Here is a 16,858-nt window from a genome sequence, read left to right on the forward strand (position 1 = left end):
ATTACAAATTAATAGAATGTAACAGAATTGCCTGCTTGCCTTCACAGCGTAAACTGCTCAGAAGGCTGAATGAAACATGTACAGCAACATTCAACATTGCAAGCAAGTTCACTAAACATCTCTATTCTTGTAATATTTACAACAAAAAGAGTTTAAAAATAAACTAAAACATTTTGTGATGTACAGAAAAAATCAATCTCCACCAAATACAAAGACATCCATTAAAACAGTTTGGTTTCAATTTTCTCTCTCACCACAAATCTTAAAATTTTGATTTAAAATTATAATCAAAAAGGAAAAATGTTATCATCTGAATCTCTGCCTGGACTGTAATAAAAATTCACTTCCGGTGACCTGTAAGTGTGGAAATCCATAGGTTAAAAAGGCACATGCCCAGTCCTATCCATAGTAAGCCAAAAGAAGTCTCCCACAGGGTTTTCTTTTAACCAAAAAACGAGCAGAAAATGTCTTGTCAGATTACACTGTAAGCACAAATAGATATTTTAATGCTCAGAGAGGAAGCATGGTCCAGTGAAGAGGACTCTGGACTGGGAGTCAGTAGATGTGGGATCTACTCCCAGCTTTTCCACTGAAACTGTGCATGACTGTGGGCAAGTCATAACTTTTCTATACCTCAGTTTCCCCATCATAAAATGAGGATAATAATGCTTAGTTAACTTTGAAAAGCAATTTGAAATCAATGGTTGATATACTACTCAGTAGAAACTTGTGTCAAGAATAACACACAGGAATAAGAGATAGGGAATTAAAAAATTCAGCATGAGGCAGAATGAATTTTTGTTAGTTATATCAGCAGAACATGCACATAATACCTATAACTGTTACATGGGAAGAGGAAAGGTCAAGGCTGTGCACTAGTAATAAGTTATATCTGACCTGTCCACCGACAGAACAAACCTGAAGACTGTTTAGTTAAACACAAGGGCATCATGACATCGGGGGCTATATGCATGTAAGTTTGGACATAGGGAGGGGGAAGTCTTTTCTGATACTAAGGTAAATTCAACTAACTAAAAGTCAACAGCTAAGCTGTTAATTTGTCATTAATACATGCACAAAAATATTAGAAGTTACATACCTAATGTTAACTAATCTCTCAAGATCAACACAAAAAAAATCAATATAACGATGATATAAAGGGATTATGAACAGTTTTGCTTTTAAATGATTTTTTACACAACTTCACTCTGTCCACCAATACTGACAACAATTAGCATATTTTTATTCATCTTCACTGCTGGAGTATATATTGATTTATTTGTTTTGGTCAGAATCCAAAGTCTTTCAAGCCCCTTTGTATAAATAACAATATTTATATTTGTGTGTTTATACGCACACTTCTGCCATTCAGCAGAGAAGATCTGCACTCAGAAAGAAGGTGGGTACCTGAGCTGAGAAACTGGCAGGTATTGTACCGCCTTTCGGGACTCATGACAGGCCCAAAGTGTCCTCTCATATTTCCCATCATTCCCTCATTAACTGGATTCATCTGGGAGCCATGCAAGGAGCTGTAAAAGAGGAGCTATGACCCAGGACTGGGGGATGCTGGGGAAAAAGAACTGGTGAAAAGTGTTGGGGATGTAAGTCCAGTACCATAGTTTGGAGGAAATGGAAACTGCTGTGCGTTTGCCTGCGGAATCCGTGGGTTGCTGATGGTTGCTGGTATGCCACCAGAGGCCACCATGCTTGGTGACATATTCAAACTCTGTCCTCGCATCATCAGAGTCCGCTGTTGCACCTGCTGTTGCTGATGCATCTGTCGTTGCCTCAGGTGCTGGCTCAGTATCTCCCTCTGCCTCTGGGCCAGCATCTGTGCATTGATAGGTGCCTGTAGAGAAAACAACAGCTGCGAATCAATATATAATATTAAATACAGAGGCATCTCTATGGGAATGACTCATAACATTCAAGTTCCTTTCCTCACCATATGCCTAAATATAAAATTAGATGGAAAATGAAATTCCTAGCATTACTTCTGACATATGCTGAAGAATTTCAAAACTGAAACAGAGATTAACACAGATAATTTTAGTACCACAAGTTTAAGATTACAAATAATTGGAATGAATTGTTCCACTCCAATTGCCTTTTCCCTAGGAGGTGAGGAACTTCAGGTTAAAATGTAGATGTGTCACCATTCCTTCTTCACTCCCAGGAACCAAATTACCACACAGGTTAGAGATGGAAAAGGACCTTAGGAGTGCAACTTCCACAAGTTGTTTTTGTTTTTTAAATCTGGAAATAAATACTCTAATATAGGGTTGTATTGTTTTGTTTACAGTCTCTGCTTTATGATTTATTACGTGTATTTACTACGTATTATTGACATATTTAAATTGAAGAGTCTAGGTTTCAGGAGAAACTAAATTTGGGATAAGTGGAAAATGCAGTAAACAACACAGAAGTACCTACAGTACTAGCTCCCTCACCTGTGTGGGTACTCCAGGTCTCAGAGACAGGTTCATATTGGAGACGCTGCTGATTTGATTTATCAGTGGCTGGCGATTCTAAACCAACAAAATGAAAATGAAGGTAGAAGAAGAATGCTAAACAAGGGAACCTGCATGCAAAAGGAATACAAACAAAAATTCTGCAGGCCTTGCAGGTTCTGGTGGACAGTCTCAGTTAAGCATTCATTGTTTTAGCTGCCCAATTCCCACTTAATGTTTAAAAAAAGAAAACCCCAAAACCTCATGCTTCAAGGAGACAATATGCCATATGATCTACAGTAACTCCTCACTTAATGTTGTCCTGGTTAATGTTGTTTCGTTGTTACGTTGCTGATCTATTACGGAACAAGCCCATTTAAAGTTGTGCAATGCTCCCTTATAGCGTCATTTGGCAGCTGCCTGCTTTGTCTACTGCTTGCAGGAATCTCTGGAAGAGCAGCCCCTCCTTGTGGGGATTAAAAACAGAGGGGGGGGGCAGCAGCATCCCCCCCACCAATCAGATCCCCTAAATTCCCTGTAAGGTATATGGCTGGGCGGCTGTCCCTCCCCGCACTGCCTTGTTGCTCCTACCCTGCCCTCTGCTTTGGAGCTGCTCCCGGGAGCTTCCTGCTTGCTAGGGGAAGCAGAGAGAGGGGTGCTGATATCAGGATATCCCCCTGCTCCTGCCCACCCCTCTGTAACCCCCTTTCCACAAAGCAGAGGAGGGAGACAGAGCTTGGGGACAGAAGGGGGGAAGCTTGCTGGAAGCTGTTGCTTCCTGTCATCTGCTTAAAAGGGCAACGTACTTGAAGTGCGGTCAGTGTACTTAAAGGGGCAATGCACGTGTCTCTCTCTCACTCATGCATGCACCCTCCACCCCCCGCACTTTGGAATGTCAGCACCTGTGCTGCTCTGCATCTGCTGTCAGGAGAAGGGAGTGGGGTGCTCCAGCTGGATAGCATGGGCTCATCATCATGTTCAGTTTTTGCAGGGAAGTGTTTGCAGCTACTGCTCTGCCTCTATTGCGTTTCCTCCCTCCTGCCTCCGTCCAGGCTGCCTTGTAGAGTGTGAGGCTACATTAACAGCAGCCTATTAACCCTTGAGGGTTCAGTCAAGTGCTAGCTCATCATTTAGCAGCAAGGCATTCCCCGGGAAACATTCCATCCTCTTACTCCACCTCAACCAAGCTTCACAATCATTTGTTTGTTTAAAATTGTTTACAACTTATACTGTATATGCATATAATGTCTTTTGTCTAGTGAAAAAAGTGTCCCTGGAAACTAACACCCCCATTTACATTAATTCTTATGGGGAAACTGGATTCGCTTAACATCATTTCACATACAGTCGCATTTTTCAGGAACATAACTACAACGTTAAGTGAGGAGTTACTGTATGTGGTACAGCAGCCTGAGAAATTCCAGAAGCAATGTGCTTATAATTAAATTATTAGCATTTTCTCTAAGCTAGACTTTATCCTGATGTTTAAGCTGGAAATGATCTTAATGTAATGTGCATGACATTTTTTGTTCTATGTAAGACATGAGAGGCAATTGTCGTCCTGTCCTATGCACTGGTGGGGCCTCATCTGGAGAGCTGTTCTGGGTGCCACACTTTAAGAAAATTGTAGACAAATTTAAGGGAGTCCCAGAGGAGAGGAACAAAAAATGATAAAAGGTTTAGAAAAACTGACTTCTGAGGAAAGGTGAAAAAAAATGGGCATGTTTATAAAGAGAAAAGACGACTGAGGGGGACCTGATAAGTCTTCAAATACATTATGGGCTATTATAAAAGGGACTGTGATCAGTTGTTCTCCATGTCCTCTGAAGGTAGGAAATCTTTCTAACTATAAAAGATAGGTAAGCACTGGAATACGCTTGGAAGGGAGATTGTGGACCAGTTAGGCAAACACATTTCAGGGATAGTCTAGGTTTACTTGGTCTTGCCTGAGTGCAGGAGGCTAGATTAGATGACCTCTTGAGGTCCCTTCCAGTGCTACAATTCTATGATTTTTAAATTTATATCAGTAAACAATATATGGCAAAAGGAATGGTGAATTAAAACAGTCAAACTGGAAACAGTGACAAAAGAAAGCATTTAGGAATCTGGCAGCAATTCAGAAAAGAAGTATATGATTAGGGTTCTGAATACAACTGAATAAAAAAAAAAAAGTCCATACATCAGAAGACATCATTATAGCATTGGACAAAGGGCTAGTGAGACCAGGATTTGAGTACTGGGCACATTTTTTGCACCACATTATTATTGAAAAGATAATGACAAGCTGGCAAAGGCGCAGAAGAGGTCAACAAGGAGAATAAAGACACTATGTATTATCTCTGTAAAATTCATTATGGCCAATATTTCTATTTCAACTGTGGAATTCAACAGAAATAAATATAATAGGGAACACACTTAAGAATAGACTATTCAGAGCTAGCTAAATTCACTGTATTCACTCTATATTAAATTACCATAATCTGACTGAACCAGTGGTAGATAACATATAAACATGGAATACCTGCTGTGCTTGGAGTCTATGTTGAAGCTGAAGTCTCAGCTGATTTGGCTGGTTCTGCACTATACCAGTAGGCCTGAGACCTGGCCTAGGTTGCATACGCAGTGTTGCGTAACCAGGTCGCTGTCCTATTGGGTGAAAGTTTGGGTCCTGCATGGGTGTATAACTACCCTGGGCCATTTGAGCCTGAGATGCATATTGTTGAGTGAAAACCGGTGCCTTTTGTTCTATTATGATGTTGGATTCCTGACTTGAGAATGGCTCTGGATCTACAGCTTGGCTCTGCAGAAACATACAAACCAAAATGTATATAAACACATCATAAAATATATTTCTGAATGGGATTATTCAGTCTAAAAACCCAGTCCTCCCACAAAAATATGTCTTTATTAATGGGACACTATAGACAAATTTGCCCAAAAAGACTGGTCAATTTTTTCTTTTCTTTTTTTTTTTTAAACTGATTTTTAAACAAAACTTAAGATCAACAGAATTGCTTCCATGACTTAAAAAAAAATCAAGCCCAAAACCATTCCTATGGAATTAGAAATTCTCTGCAGTCTTTTCAATGCAAACATCGCAAGAAACGTTGCGCTAATGCAGGAGAACTGAAAGTGAAAATGACTAGAAATTCTAAACAATGAGGACTAGCCTACTTTTATCACTGAAACTGGAACAAATTCAAAGAGTAACAAATACACAAATAGTAAAAGACAAATTAGATTTCAAAATATTTTCAGTGTTATCAAGCTGAGTTGCCATATGCAATATAAATGTCTCAGATTTTCGAAGGAGCCAAAGGCAATTAAAATCTCAGTTCTCATTTCAATGGGGGATGAACACTTAACTTCCTTTGAGTATGTCTATACAACAGCTTTTTTACCTCAAGTTAACTGACTGCCAATTAACACAAAGCTGCTGACACATTTCTAAAGGCTATTCTGAACATTCCCTAAACATTTGTTCCAGGTTACAGTCATTTGACGTTTACCATAGACTGCTCAGTAGTTTACTCTGGCAATCAGTTAACTCGAGGTTAAAAATCCTAGTGAAGATTAAGATTTTATACATAAAAGCTAGGCCTTTCAAAGGCGACTATTCTTTTTATAAATTGTTAGCATCTTAAATTTAACAGTTTCCTTTAAATCTGTAGAAGTCTTAAAACAATTTCCATGGAGATTCTTGTTAATAAGAAATTCATATATTATTTTCCTTCAAATAAATGGTTCTTTTTCACACTGATCCTTTGGTAGTGCTCCTGAGACTACTCGCTACTACATGAATTACTTATGAATACAGAATGAAAAAGTTTCACCTAATGAAATGATCACCAAACTCTTGTCCCTAATGAAGCATTGTACTCAGTATTCTATCAGACAGGTGTATCTTTCTCATGTCCCGTTCAGGATTTTATTGACTCTATTTTACCACTTCAGAGTCCATAGATAAAGGAACAGATGCAGAGAAAGACAAAGGTCATATCTGAAATACACAGTTATTTCAGAGGTACAGTTCTGACAAATGGGAAAACAAATGGCCATAGCTGGCTACACAGATGAGCCACAAGCACCAACCCATCTCAGAATGTTAAACATTTATACAGGCAAGATTGACTGTTTTGATAATGCAATTTCAATAAAAAATTGGCTCTTGGCTCAGTCTTGTATCTAAGTCCTATTTTTCCTAAGCCTTTATTATATTTCTATTTGTATTATTTTAATTAGCATTGTGTAACATTTTTGTATTTGATGAGAACTAACTGAAAGTTAATAAAAACAATTGTGGGAGAAGGGATAAAAACAACAGATTAAGGCATATAGGCACAATTCTAACATTAAACCAATACTGTTTTAGGTGGTTATGATGAAATCAGCTATTGCAAGTGGAATATAGAGCCCTTAACTCGGGTCTTGGCACTTAAATAAAGGAGGAACTAACTTGCATGAATTCTGTTTTACAATTAAATATACTTGCAATTTTTAAAGCTACACTCAATTCTTTTTACTGATTAGAACATTAAATTTTGTTGTTTTCCAAACTGAGTGCATGTATATCACATAAATCTTTACCTCTCTCACTTTTAAGGGATTTCAACTTTTTAACTATAATTTAGAATTTGATACTATCAAGTATACCTGGCTAACCAGTTCTGGTATTCCGAGAGCCCTGTCAATTTCTTCTAGACCATCAAAATTCCTTAGTGCCAAATAAAGCTGATCCAGGAGAGTTCCCTCATCACTTGGTGACTCTGATGAAGGAGGCTGGCATAGCAAGTCATCTGGTGAGCTGCCAAACGGTTGCCTGAGAAAACATGAATATAACTGTTGTAAACAGGTGTTGGAAGAAGAGTACCCACATCATGTGGATAAATGATTATTTCTCACAAATTGAGCTAATAAGTCTTGTACTACAGGTGACAATTATTTCCATATCTGCCAATTTTGTTTGGTAACTTCTTCTCACTGTTTAATTCCAAAAGAAACATCTATATAACTCTCTATTAAGTCACCAGGTGTTGCATGCATGTATCAGAGGGAAACACAAATACGGCCAGAGATATTTTTCAGAACTAACTTCACAGAATGGGATTAACAAATTAATATGGAAGTCAATGTAGAATATATTTAACGAAGACAAACGCAAATCACTTAGCTAAATAAACAGAAAAGGAATTACACCTCTACCCCAATATAATGTGACCTGATATAACACGAATTCGGATATAATGTGGTAAAGCAGTACTTCGGGAGGGGGCGGGGCTGTGCACTCCGGCAGATCAAAGCAAGTTCGATATAACGCGATTTCACCTATAACGCAATAAGATTTTTTGGCTCCCAAGGACAGCGTTATATCGACGTAGAGGTGTACATCTTATTATTATTAACTCCAAATTACATACACCAGACCAGTGGTTCCCAAACTTGTTCTGCTGCTTGTGCAGGGAAAGCCTGTGGCGGGCCGGGCTGGTTTGTGTACCTGCTGCGTCCGCAGGTTCGGCCAATCGCGGCTCCCAGTGGCCGTGGTTCGCTGCTCCAGGCCAATGGGAGCTGCTGGAAGCGGCGGACAGTACGTCCCTTGGCCCGCGCCGCTTCCAGCAGCTCCCATTGGCCTGGAGCAGCAAATGCGGCCACTGGGAGCCGCGATCGACCGAACCTTCAGAAGCAGCAGGTAAACAAACCAGCCCAGCCCGCCACAGGCTTTCCCTGCACAAGCAGCAGAACAAGTTTGGGAACCACTACACTAGATTAAAGATACTACCATGAGCAGATGAGGACACAGTCATATGAAAAGCTTCCTTAAGAGTGGAACCACACTCAACTCTTATTTATCACCCTTGCGAATCAGACCATACAGTCAAAGGGTAAAATTCATCCCAACTCACCATACCAAGCTCAAATAGCCCAGTTTTGTGTCAACAAAGAGAAAAAAGGAAGACTTTCTCTACTCCATGTCACAGAGTGCAATATCACCATTGAGGCAACAGCCCCCTTCACTAGGAGGTGATAAAACCATGCAGCAGTGGACCTATCAACACTCACTCTTGCCCAGGCTAAAATCTTTGCTGCAAAGTAAAGCACTTAAGCACGTTCTTAACTTTAAACATGTGTTTGAGTGCCACTGACTTCAGTGAAAACTTAAGTGCATGGTACATGCTTAAATGCTTGATTGAATTGGGCCTTAGAATGGGGCCACCAAGGAGATGGGCATTCTGTCATGTAAAGAGTGCTGAGTCTCCCAATCCTGTTCTCCATCCAGTAGAACTGCACTTGGCAGGCAGGCACCCTCCCAGCTGCAAAGGCAGGAGGAAGTTTTATCCCCAAACTGGAAGATCGTACTTATTTAGAAATAAAACTGGATTGAAACACCATTTCAGCTGCAACTAAATACCATATCTCTTCTAGGTACTTCACACAGAGATTTTACAGGACCCTATACAGCTTAAAGACATATACAAACATACTACAGAGGACGCAGCCTGCTGGAACTGCAAGGTCACCTGAGGCACTACCTTACATATTGCAAGGGAATGTCCTGTCAAAGGCAATTACTGAGAGTCAATGGCAAGCTTTCTGTCAGACTTTGGGGAGCGAAAACAGATCTACACAATACACTGATACTCTTGGCAAATACCTCACCATGCACCCAGCTTTGAGAAGATATAGGAACACTGTTAGCATTATGTTAGCTTCCATAATGAAATTATTATTTGCCAGTGGGAGTCTAATCTCCACAGCACAGTGAGGGCTAAGAGAAATACTGCCAGACTGCACACTGGAGAAGAAAACATATTCCAGGCATTATGACCAATTGGATACCCATTCACTCAGCAAAGTAATAAAATATACTAAACAGCTCATATATATACACACTAAACAGCAGTCTACATCTTTCAAATCCTGCACAAATGTAAACTTATTAATCATACAGAGAGAAAATAATTCACATTCGCTCTCCCATGGAATTAGAAATAATTTTAGGAGAAAAACAATAGAAAAATCCTACAACCTTTATCCAAGTTGATTTCAAACTCAACAAGTGACCTTGTTAAAAAAAGCACTCCTGGAAAATGTATCAATGGGAATGGCCAAAAAAAAAAAGAAATTGTGAATGGATATGAATATATACAATGAGAAAACAAAAATAATAAATCAAAACTTTGAATGTCAAACAATTAGAATAGCTTACTGATAATTCATCTATTTTGTACACACTGATGCTAAGATCAGCTCTCATCTATACAAGTGTATTCTTTTCTGAATAATTAATTTTGTAAAAAAATGTACAATATGACTCTTGGTAATAATTAATCCAATTATTTAAAAAAAAAAGGCAACTAGTGCTTGCATAACAAACAACAACTAGTTGGCTTCCTTATTATGTAGATTGCAGATCAGTATTTGTCCCAGATAACATGCAATAATATAAAGATTGTGAAATCTAGTCCATCAAGAGATGATGCAAACAAGCCAGCTCGATGAAAGCGGACTGGCAAATAATGATGCAATAATAAACTATTTCCTAATTACAATATACAAAATAATTGTTTGACTTTTAGATCCACTGGAGAAAATAGAGAAAAAACTGTAGTTTACAGACAAGATGAGGGGAAGTTGGATCTGGACTCTGCTAAGTATATCCCATTATATCATAACTGAAGCTTACAACAAACATACAGTACTTCTTTACCTGAACGAAATTCAATAGTAAACTATTGAAACTGAAGATAATTATTTTTCAATATTATGAAGAGCTAATTTTTGCAGGCCACAATCTGCCGGAGAAGTAAACTATAAAATGATTAGGCACATTAGTGAGGGTGCTCCACATCTTGCGCAATTGTAATCAGTCTGTAATCTGCTGGGGCAAGGAACCTGGGTGAAAACCTGTCTCCATTGAAGTCAATGGGAGTTTACCATTGACATCAATGGAACCAAGATCCCATGCTCTGTCTTTATTGGGTTCTGTACGAAGCCATGTATATCTATGTCACTAAATAAGTAATGACAATGACGTTCTCCAGCGCTGATTCCAAAATGGAAGTTCTGGCCAGCACAAGTTGAAAGTCTGCACAGACTCCTGAACAGTCATTTGATAAATACATGAAAATTCTCCTTGTTTGTGGACTCTCTATCTAGTAGCACAATGCATCATGAAAGTATTAAGAAAACATGCTCTATCCATTATTGTACCAGAAACAGGAAAATTCTGAATGCTTCCCACTGTGTATAATACGTTAAAAAAACCCACAAATCTCCTTCTAACAGGAATATATTTATCCTCTGATCCTAACCACAGCACTATTAGGCCGCTGCCACATGCTTTACCTGACACTACACATTACAAGTATCCAGAAACTGAAGTTGGTACAAAATGCAGATGCCTTCTTATTTAACTGTGTATCTTGCCACAAGTGTATCCAATCTCATAGACTCATAGACTCTAGGACTGGAACGGACCTCGAGAGGTCATAGAGTCCAGTCCCCTGCCCTCATGGCAGGACCAAATACTGTCTAGACCATCCCTAATAGACATTTATCTAACCTACTCTTAAATATCTCCAGAGATGGAGATTCTACAACTTCCCTAGGCAATTTATTCCAGTGTTTCACTACCCTGACAGTTAGGAAGTTTTTCCTAATGTCCAACCTAAATCTCCCTTGCTGCAGTCATTATCTACACGGGCCACTTACGGGTTTCCCAGTGGAGCTTAAGGCATTGGTTCTGACCTTACAAGACCTAAATGGCTAACCGAGAGGCTGCCTCTCACCTTGTGCCATACAGCCACATTTTAGATCAGCACGTTCAAGCTCAAGCTGAAACCCCACAGCTAAGAACAGGAAAAGGCTTCTGGAAGAGCATTTTCTGGAGATCCTATGTTCTCAGAATTCACTCTCTTCTCTTGTTCCTATATAGTTCAAATCTACTGCCTTCAGGACATGCTGTAAAGTGCAGCTTTTTTCCTCCTTCAGATGTTTTCAAATGGGAGCAATGTGAGGGTAGGACTTTGTGGGAATACAATTATTTTAGCTCATTTTTCTGGTTTGTTAGCCATATCCAATGGCATTGCTGTGATTTAGTTATTTTGGAGTGATATTTCTGTTGGAAGTACTTTTAAGCAGGGCTATCGATTAATCGCAGTTAACTCATGCGATTAACTCAAAAAAATTAATCGCAATTAACTGTAGTTTCAATCACTCTCTTAAACAACAGAATATCAACAGAAATGTATTAAATATTTTGGATGTTTTTCTATAATTTCCATATATATTGCATTCTGTGTTGTAACTGAAATCAAAATGTATATTATTTTTATTACAAATATTTGCACTGTAAAATGATAAACAAAAGAAATAGTATTTTTCAATTCTCCTCATACAAGTACTATAGTGTGACCTCTGTCGTGAAAGTGCAGCTTGCAAGTGTAGATTTTTTTTGTTTTGTTTTTTGAGTGCAGATATGTAACAATGTAAAACTTCAGAGTCCTACTTTTTGTTGAGCCAATTGCTAAGACAAACACATTTATTTACATTTACAGGAGATAATGCTGCCCGCTTCTTATTTACAATGTCACCTGAAAGTGAGAACAGGCATTTGCATGGCTCTTTTATAGCTGGCATTGCAAGGTATTTATGTGCCAGATATGATAAACATTTGGATGCCCCTTCATGCTTCGGCCACCATTCCAGAGGACATGCTTCCATGCTGATGGGGCGCGTTAAAAAAATAATGCGTTAATTAAATTTATGATTGAACTCCTTAGGGGAGAATAGTATGTCCTCACTCTGTTTTACCCGCATTCTGCCTCATATTTCACATTTGGCAGTCTGGGATGATGACCCAGCACATGTTGTTCGTTTTAAGAACACTTCCACTGCAGTTTTCACAAAATGCAAAAAAGGTACCAATGTGACATTTCTAAAGATAGCTACAGGACTCAACCCAAGATTTAAGAATCTGAAGTGCCTTCCAAAATCTGAGAGGGAGAAGGTGTGGAGCATGCTTTCAGAAGTCTTAAAACAGCAACACTCCGATGTAGGAATTACAGAATTCGAACCACCAAAAAAGAAAATCAATCTTCTGCTGGTGACATCTGACTCAGATAACGAAAATGTACATGTGTTGGTCTGCAATGCTTTGGACTGTTATCGAGCAGAACCCATCATCAGCATGGACGCATATCCCCTGGAATGGTGGTTGAAGCATGAAGGGACATATGAATCTTTAGCGCATCTGGCATGTAAATATCTTGTGACGCTGGCTACAACAGTGCCATGAGAAGGCCTGTTCTTACTTTCAGGTGACATAAACAAGAAGTGGGCAGCATTATTTCCTGCAAATGTAAACAAACTTGTTTGTCTGAGTGACTGGCTGAACAAAAAGTAGGACCGAGTGTACTTGCAGGCTCTAAAATTTTACATTGTTTTATTTTTGAATGCAGGATTTTTTTGGACAAAATTCTACATTTGTAAGTTCAACGTTCACGACAGAGAGATTGCACTACAGTACTTGTATTTTGTGAACTTAAAAATATTATTTCTTTTGTTTTTTTACAGTACAAATACTTCTAATCAAAAATAAATATAAAAGCGAGCACTGTACACTTTGTATTCCGTTTTGTAATTGAAATCAATATATTTGAAAATGTAGAAAACATCCAAAATATTTAAATAAATGGTATTCTATTATTGTTTAATTGCGCAAATAATTTTTTTTGATTGCTTGACAGCCCTACTTTTAAGGTATGTCAAAGATGCCTACAGCATATGGAGAACAGCATTGGGAGAACTACTGGAAAAACATGATAAAGTGGGAAAAGCATCAGGAAAGACTGGAACTAAGGTTATGTTGAAGTTATAAATAATCTTTTACAGCCAACTTTCGGCAAGAAAACAAAACTTTAGGTTGTACACATCATACTCTGAAATAGTCACAAGCCATGCTCCCCACCCCCGGTTTCAAATCATTCCTCAAAATTCACTCTTTCAGTTTATTTTCATGCTGATTTCCTTCCCTATGCTCCTCCCCTATCCTGCCCAACTTCACTCTGAATTTGAAAATGTGTTCCTCTTTCATCTGCATGTTCTATGTTTATCTAATTTAAACTGTAAACCTTTTGGGGGCAGAGAATGTGACTTTTTAAGATCTTTAAAGCCCCGTGCACAGTTATGGCACTATATGAAATGTATAGTAACAAATATAAAGAAAAACACACGAGTTTAATATGCACTAATCAGACTAACTGTGCATTTGGTACTGCGGAAAACAGACTGAGATAATTTAACCCAGGGAGAGAGAGACTTTAAGTCTTGCTTCATTTTTTCTCTCCTGCTCTTTACAGGATTCCAGCCCGAATAAAACAAAATATACAAATAAAAAAAACCTCTCCAGAAGCTGAAGGGTCATCTATACTAGAAAAAGTAGTACCCACATTAGGGTAATAGGCAGCAATACTGTAGCTGAACTCATGGTAAGCCACTAATGTAAATAGGGCTCAGGCATCTTTTCCACCTGTTCACCTACTAGTTTTCATGACTTGATGGTAAAAAATGCAGAGTCCTGCCTCTATTAATTCTTGCACTATTTCCACTGCCTGTGCATCTGCACTAGGGATGGGAATTGATGCAATATAGAGGCATAAATTCTTTCAGTGTACATATGGCCTAACCAGCAGAAGGAGTAACTGGAGGTAATGCTAAGTCATGAATGCATATTGTAGACATATAAACATGCAACAAGCATAAATCGACAATTTTGTTCCCTGAAAGCATGCACTACATACATTAAAAAAGAGTTTGTTCCCATGAAGCTCATAAAATGTGGACCTACAAGTTTTCCTGTAAAATATGACTTTTTGATTTGCCACTAAGACTGACCTGTTCTGATTACCAAAAGATGTCTGATCTATAGGCAAGATGCTGTCCGGCCATGGTGCAGTCTGATTCGGAGGAGCTTGCTGTTGGCTGTACTGAGGTCCCCCCATATTCATCTCCAGTTCAGATGGCCCTAAACAAGAAAAAGCAATCAAACAACATCTGTGACAGTGAAGGGCCACAACTTTACTGCTGGAGCCTTCAAATAAGCTATATTTGCTTTGAGTGAACAAAAAAGCATCTTCATTTCTAAAGAGGCATATAGACAATAGATCTTTTTTCTCAGTTTAACCATCATTCCAATGTAAGACTTTGCTTTCTTCATGTTGCATTTTAACAATCCCAAAGCATCATGAAATTACTGGTCAATAAACCTTTCACTTTTTTATTTTTTAACTATATCAAAAGAACTCTGCAAATACAAATTGATGAGTATGGTAACTACATCTGATATGACATAACAAATGCAAATATGAACAAAGACTAGTGCAAAGGGTATGAGCATTCTACACACAATCTGTATCCAAATGTACTTGCTTTAGTATTGACCTAGTATAAAGGACGTGTTAAAATATATATTTTCTTTTAGAACCTTATTTTTTCATAAGCTAGAAAAATCTTTCTATCCTATTTCTTTGGTCACACATTTCTGTGTGGCTAAAGAAAGTCAGAAACTGCTCACATAGTGACAAACATTAAAATACACACCTTATATAGGCTCTCCTTGTTGAATGGGATATTTCCACTGTAGGGAGCATCTAACTTGCTCAACACAATTTTAATCAAGTCTATTTTTGAAGCTAGATGTTAACTTCTTCTACCTAATCATACAATGGAGAAACTGCAAAATAATATACTACAATAAGGCACTGGGGCTTACCCATATTCATGACCTGAGACTGAAGCATCTGTCTTGGGCCTGGCTGGCTGCTGGGTCTCATAGGAATGCTGGTTGCTGGGTTACGTATCATGCCTCCTTGGATTGGCCTGTTCATGGCACTGGTTGTAGCAGCACAGGTTACCCTCACAGCAGAACCCTGAGCACCCCAGTCTCCAGACGGCATGGCAGGCCGAGGGGTATTACCACCAACCATTCCTGTATAAAATCCAAATATAGTGAAACCCAGATGCAAGCCCTGAAAACATCTCCAAATATTCCTGTTGGTTAATTAGTATATTTTTCTCTGGAAAATTAAACTAGTTTGTCAGGTTTTATTCAAAGTAAATTATATCTCAATTGCCCGTTCAGACATGTAACTCTGCAGGCTTGTGCATTTTGCCATTCAGTTGGGGAACTGGGGACTACTACTGGTTTTACATGAAGGTGACCCTTTTATCATTTCTGAAAAGCTGTTAAGCATAAGTGTTCCCATATGTACTCCACAACAGGTGCTGAGGCTGTGTGGATAACCCTGACTTCCTTCCTCAGGAAATGAATCATGTTTGCTGGCATACATGTCAGCAATTTACTTTTCAAGTCCTGTGTGAGAATGTAAAGATCTGGGCAACAACAAGATATTAATATACTTTTATAAACAACAAAAATGTAAGTATTAATTCTTATCTTTTTTTGTTATTAATCACTGATCTTTTGAAAAACTCTTGTCATTCATAACCAGGAGCCTTCCTAACTACAAGACTTACCCGGACAAACTTGAATCAATAGATGGTGCAGGGAAATTACTCACAGGAACTTTCCGATACTTGGTGCAGTTCATTACGGTTATATTAGGGGAAGTCCTCCTACACCTACTGTAAATCACTAATATAATTTATTTACACTTTAAATTTATAGGCTTAGAGTACTGTACTATTGTGGTAATCAAAAAACTAAAACTTGGAGAAATACAGCACTGGTAATCATTTCAATACTGTAGTAATATAGAAAATGTTAGCTCAGCTCAGATGGCTGGTCTCTCTAATCTGGTACTCTGAATAATCAATGGCCAGTGCCTTCAGAGGGTGGTAAAAATAATAATTCACCAAGCCAATTGTGCAATGCAATATACTGAGGGGGAAAAGTCCCCTCCTGATCCTTGCAGGAAATCAGCTTTCTACCTGAAGTATGAAATTTGCTTCCATATGACTTATGGTGTTTTTTTTTTTGTTGTTTTTTTTTTTACATCTGCACAATTCTGTCAGCTGAAACACATGGTGAACTAGTACAAATGGCAAGAATATGGATGGCAAGCTCCAACATGCATGCATAATATGGAGAAATGTAATTCTCCTGAAAGCCTGCAAGACAATCCCTAAACTGCTCTATCAGATATTTTAATTGCTGGCACAGTAGTACAATTTGTATTTCCTGATATTGATACAAAATGAACATAACTGACTTTTTGTTGTCAGCACTTAACATGCTTTACACCAGTGGTTCTCAACCAGGAGTCTGGGGCCCACTGTGGGCCCCTGAGCAGGTTGCAGGGGGTCCACCAAGCAGGGCCAGCATGAGACTTGCTGTGGCCCAGGGCAGAAAGCCGAAGCCCCACTGCATGGGGCTGAAGCCTGGGGTTCTA

At 38.7% G+C, this 16,858-nt stretch overlaps 1 protein-coding gene across 6 annotated transcripts in view; it reads right to left on the reverse strand.

The window, feature by feature from the left end:
- Positions 1-16,858, reverse strand: part of NCOA2 (nuclear receptor coactivator 2) — a 271,000-nt gene that overhangs the window by 22,604 nt on the left and 231,538 nt on the right. For all 6 annotated transcript variants that reach the window (XM_050940578.1, XM_050940576.1, XM_050940572.1 and 3 more), the window contains 6 exons: positions 15,220-15,435; positions 14,343-14,472; positions 7,104-7,269; positions 4,972-5,250; positions 2,451-2,528; positions 1,615-1,849 (listed from right to left, as the gene is read on the reverse strand). In XM_050940578.1, coding sequence (XP_050796535.1) covers positions 1,615-1,849; positions 2,451-2,528; positions 4,972-5,250; positions 7,104-7,269; positions 14,343-14,472; positions 15,220-15,435 — 1,104 coding nt within the window. The remainder of the gene's footprint in view (positions 1-1,614; positions 1,850-2,450; positions 2,529-4,971; positions 5,251-7,103; positions 7,270-14,342; positions 14,473-15,219; positions 15,436-16,858) is intronic.

Source organism: Gopherus flavomarginatus, chromosome 2, assembly GCF_025201925.1.
Source record: "Gopherus flavomarginatus isolate rGopFla2 chromosome 2, rGopFla2.mat.asm, whole genome shotgun sequence".
Lineage (NCBI taxonomy): Eukaryota > Metazoa > Chordata > Testudines > Testudinidae > Gopherus > Gopherus flavomarginatus.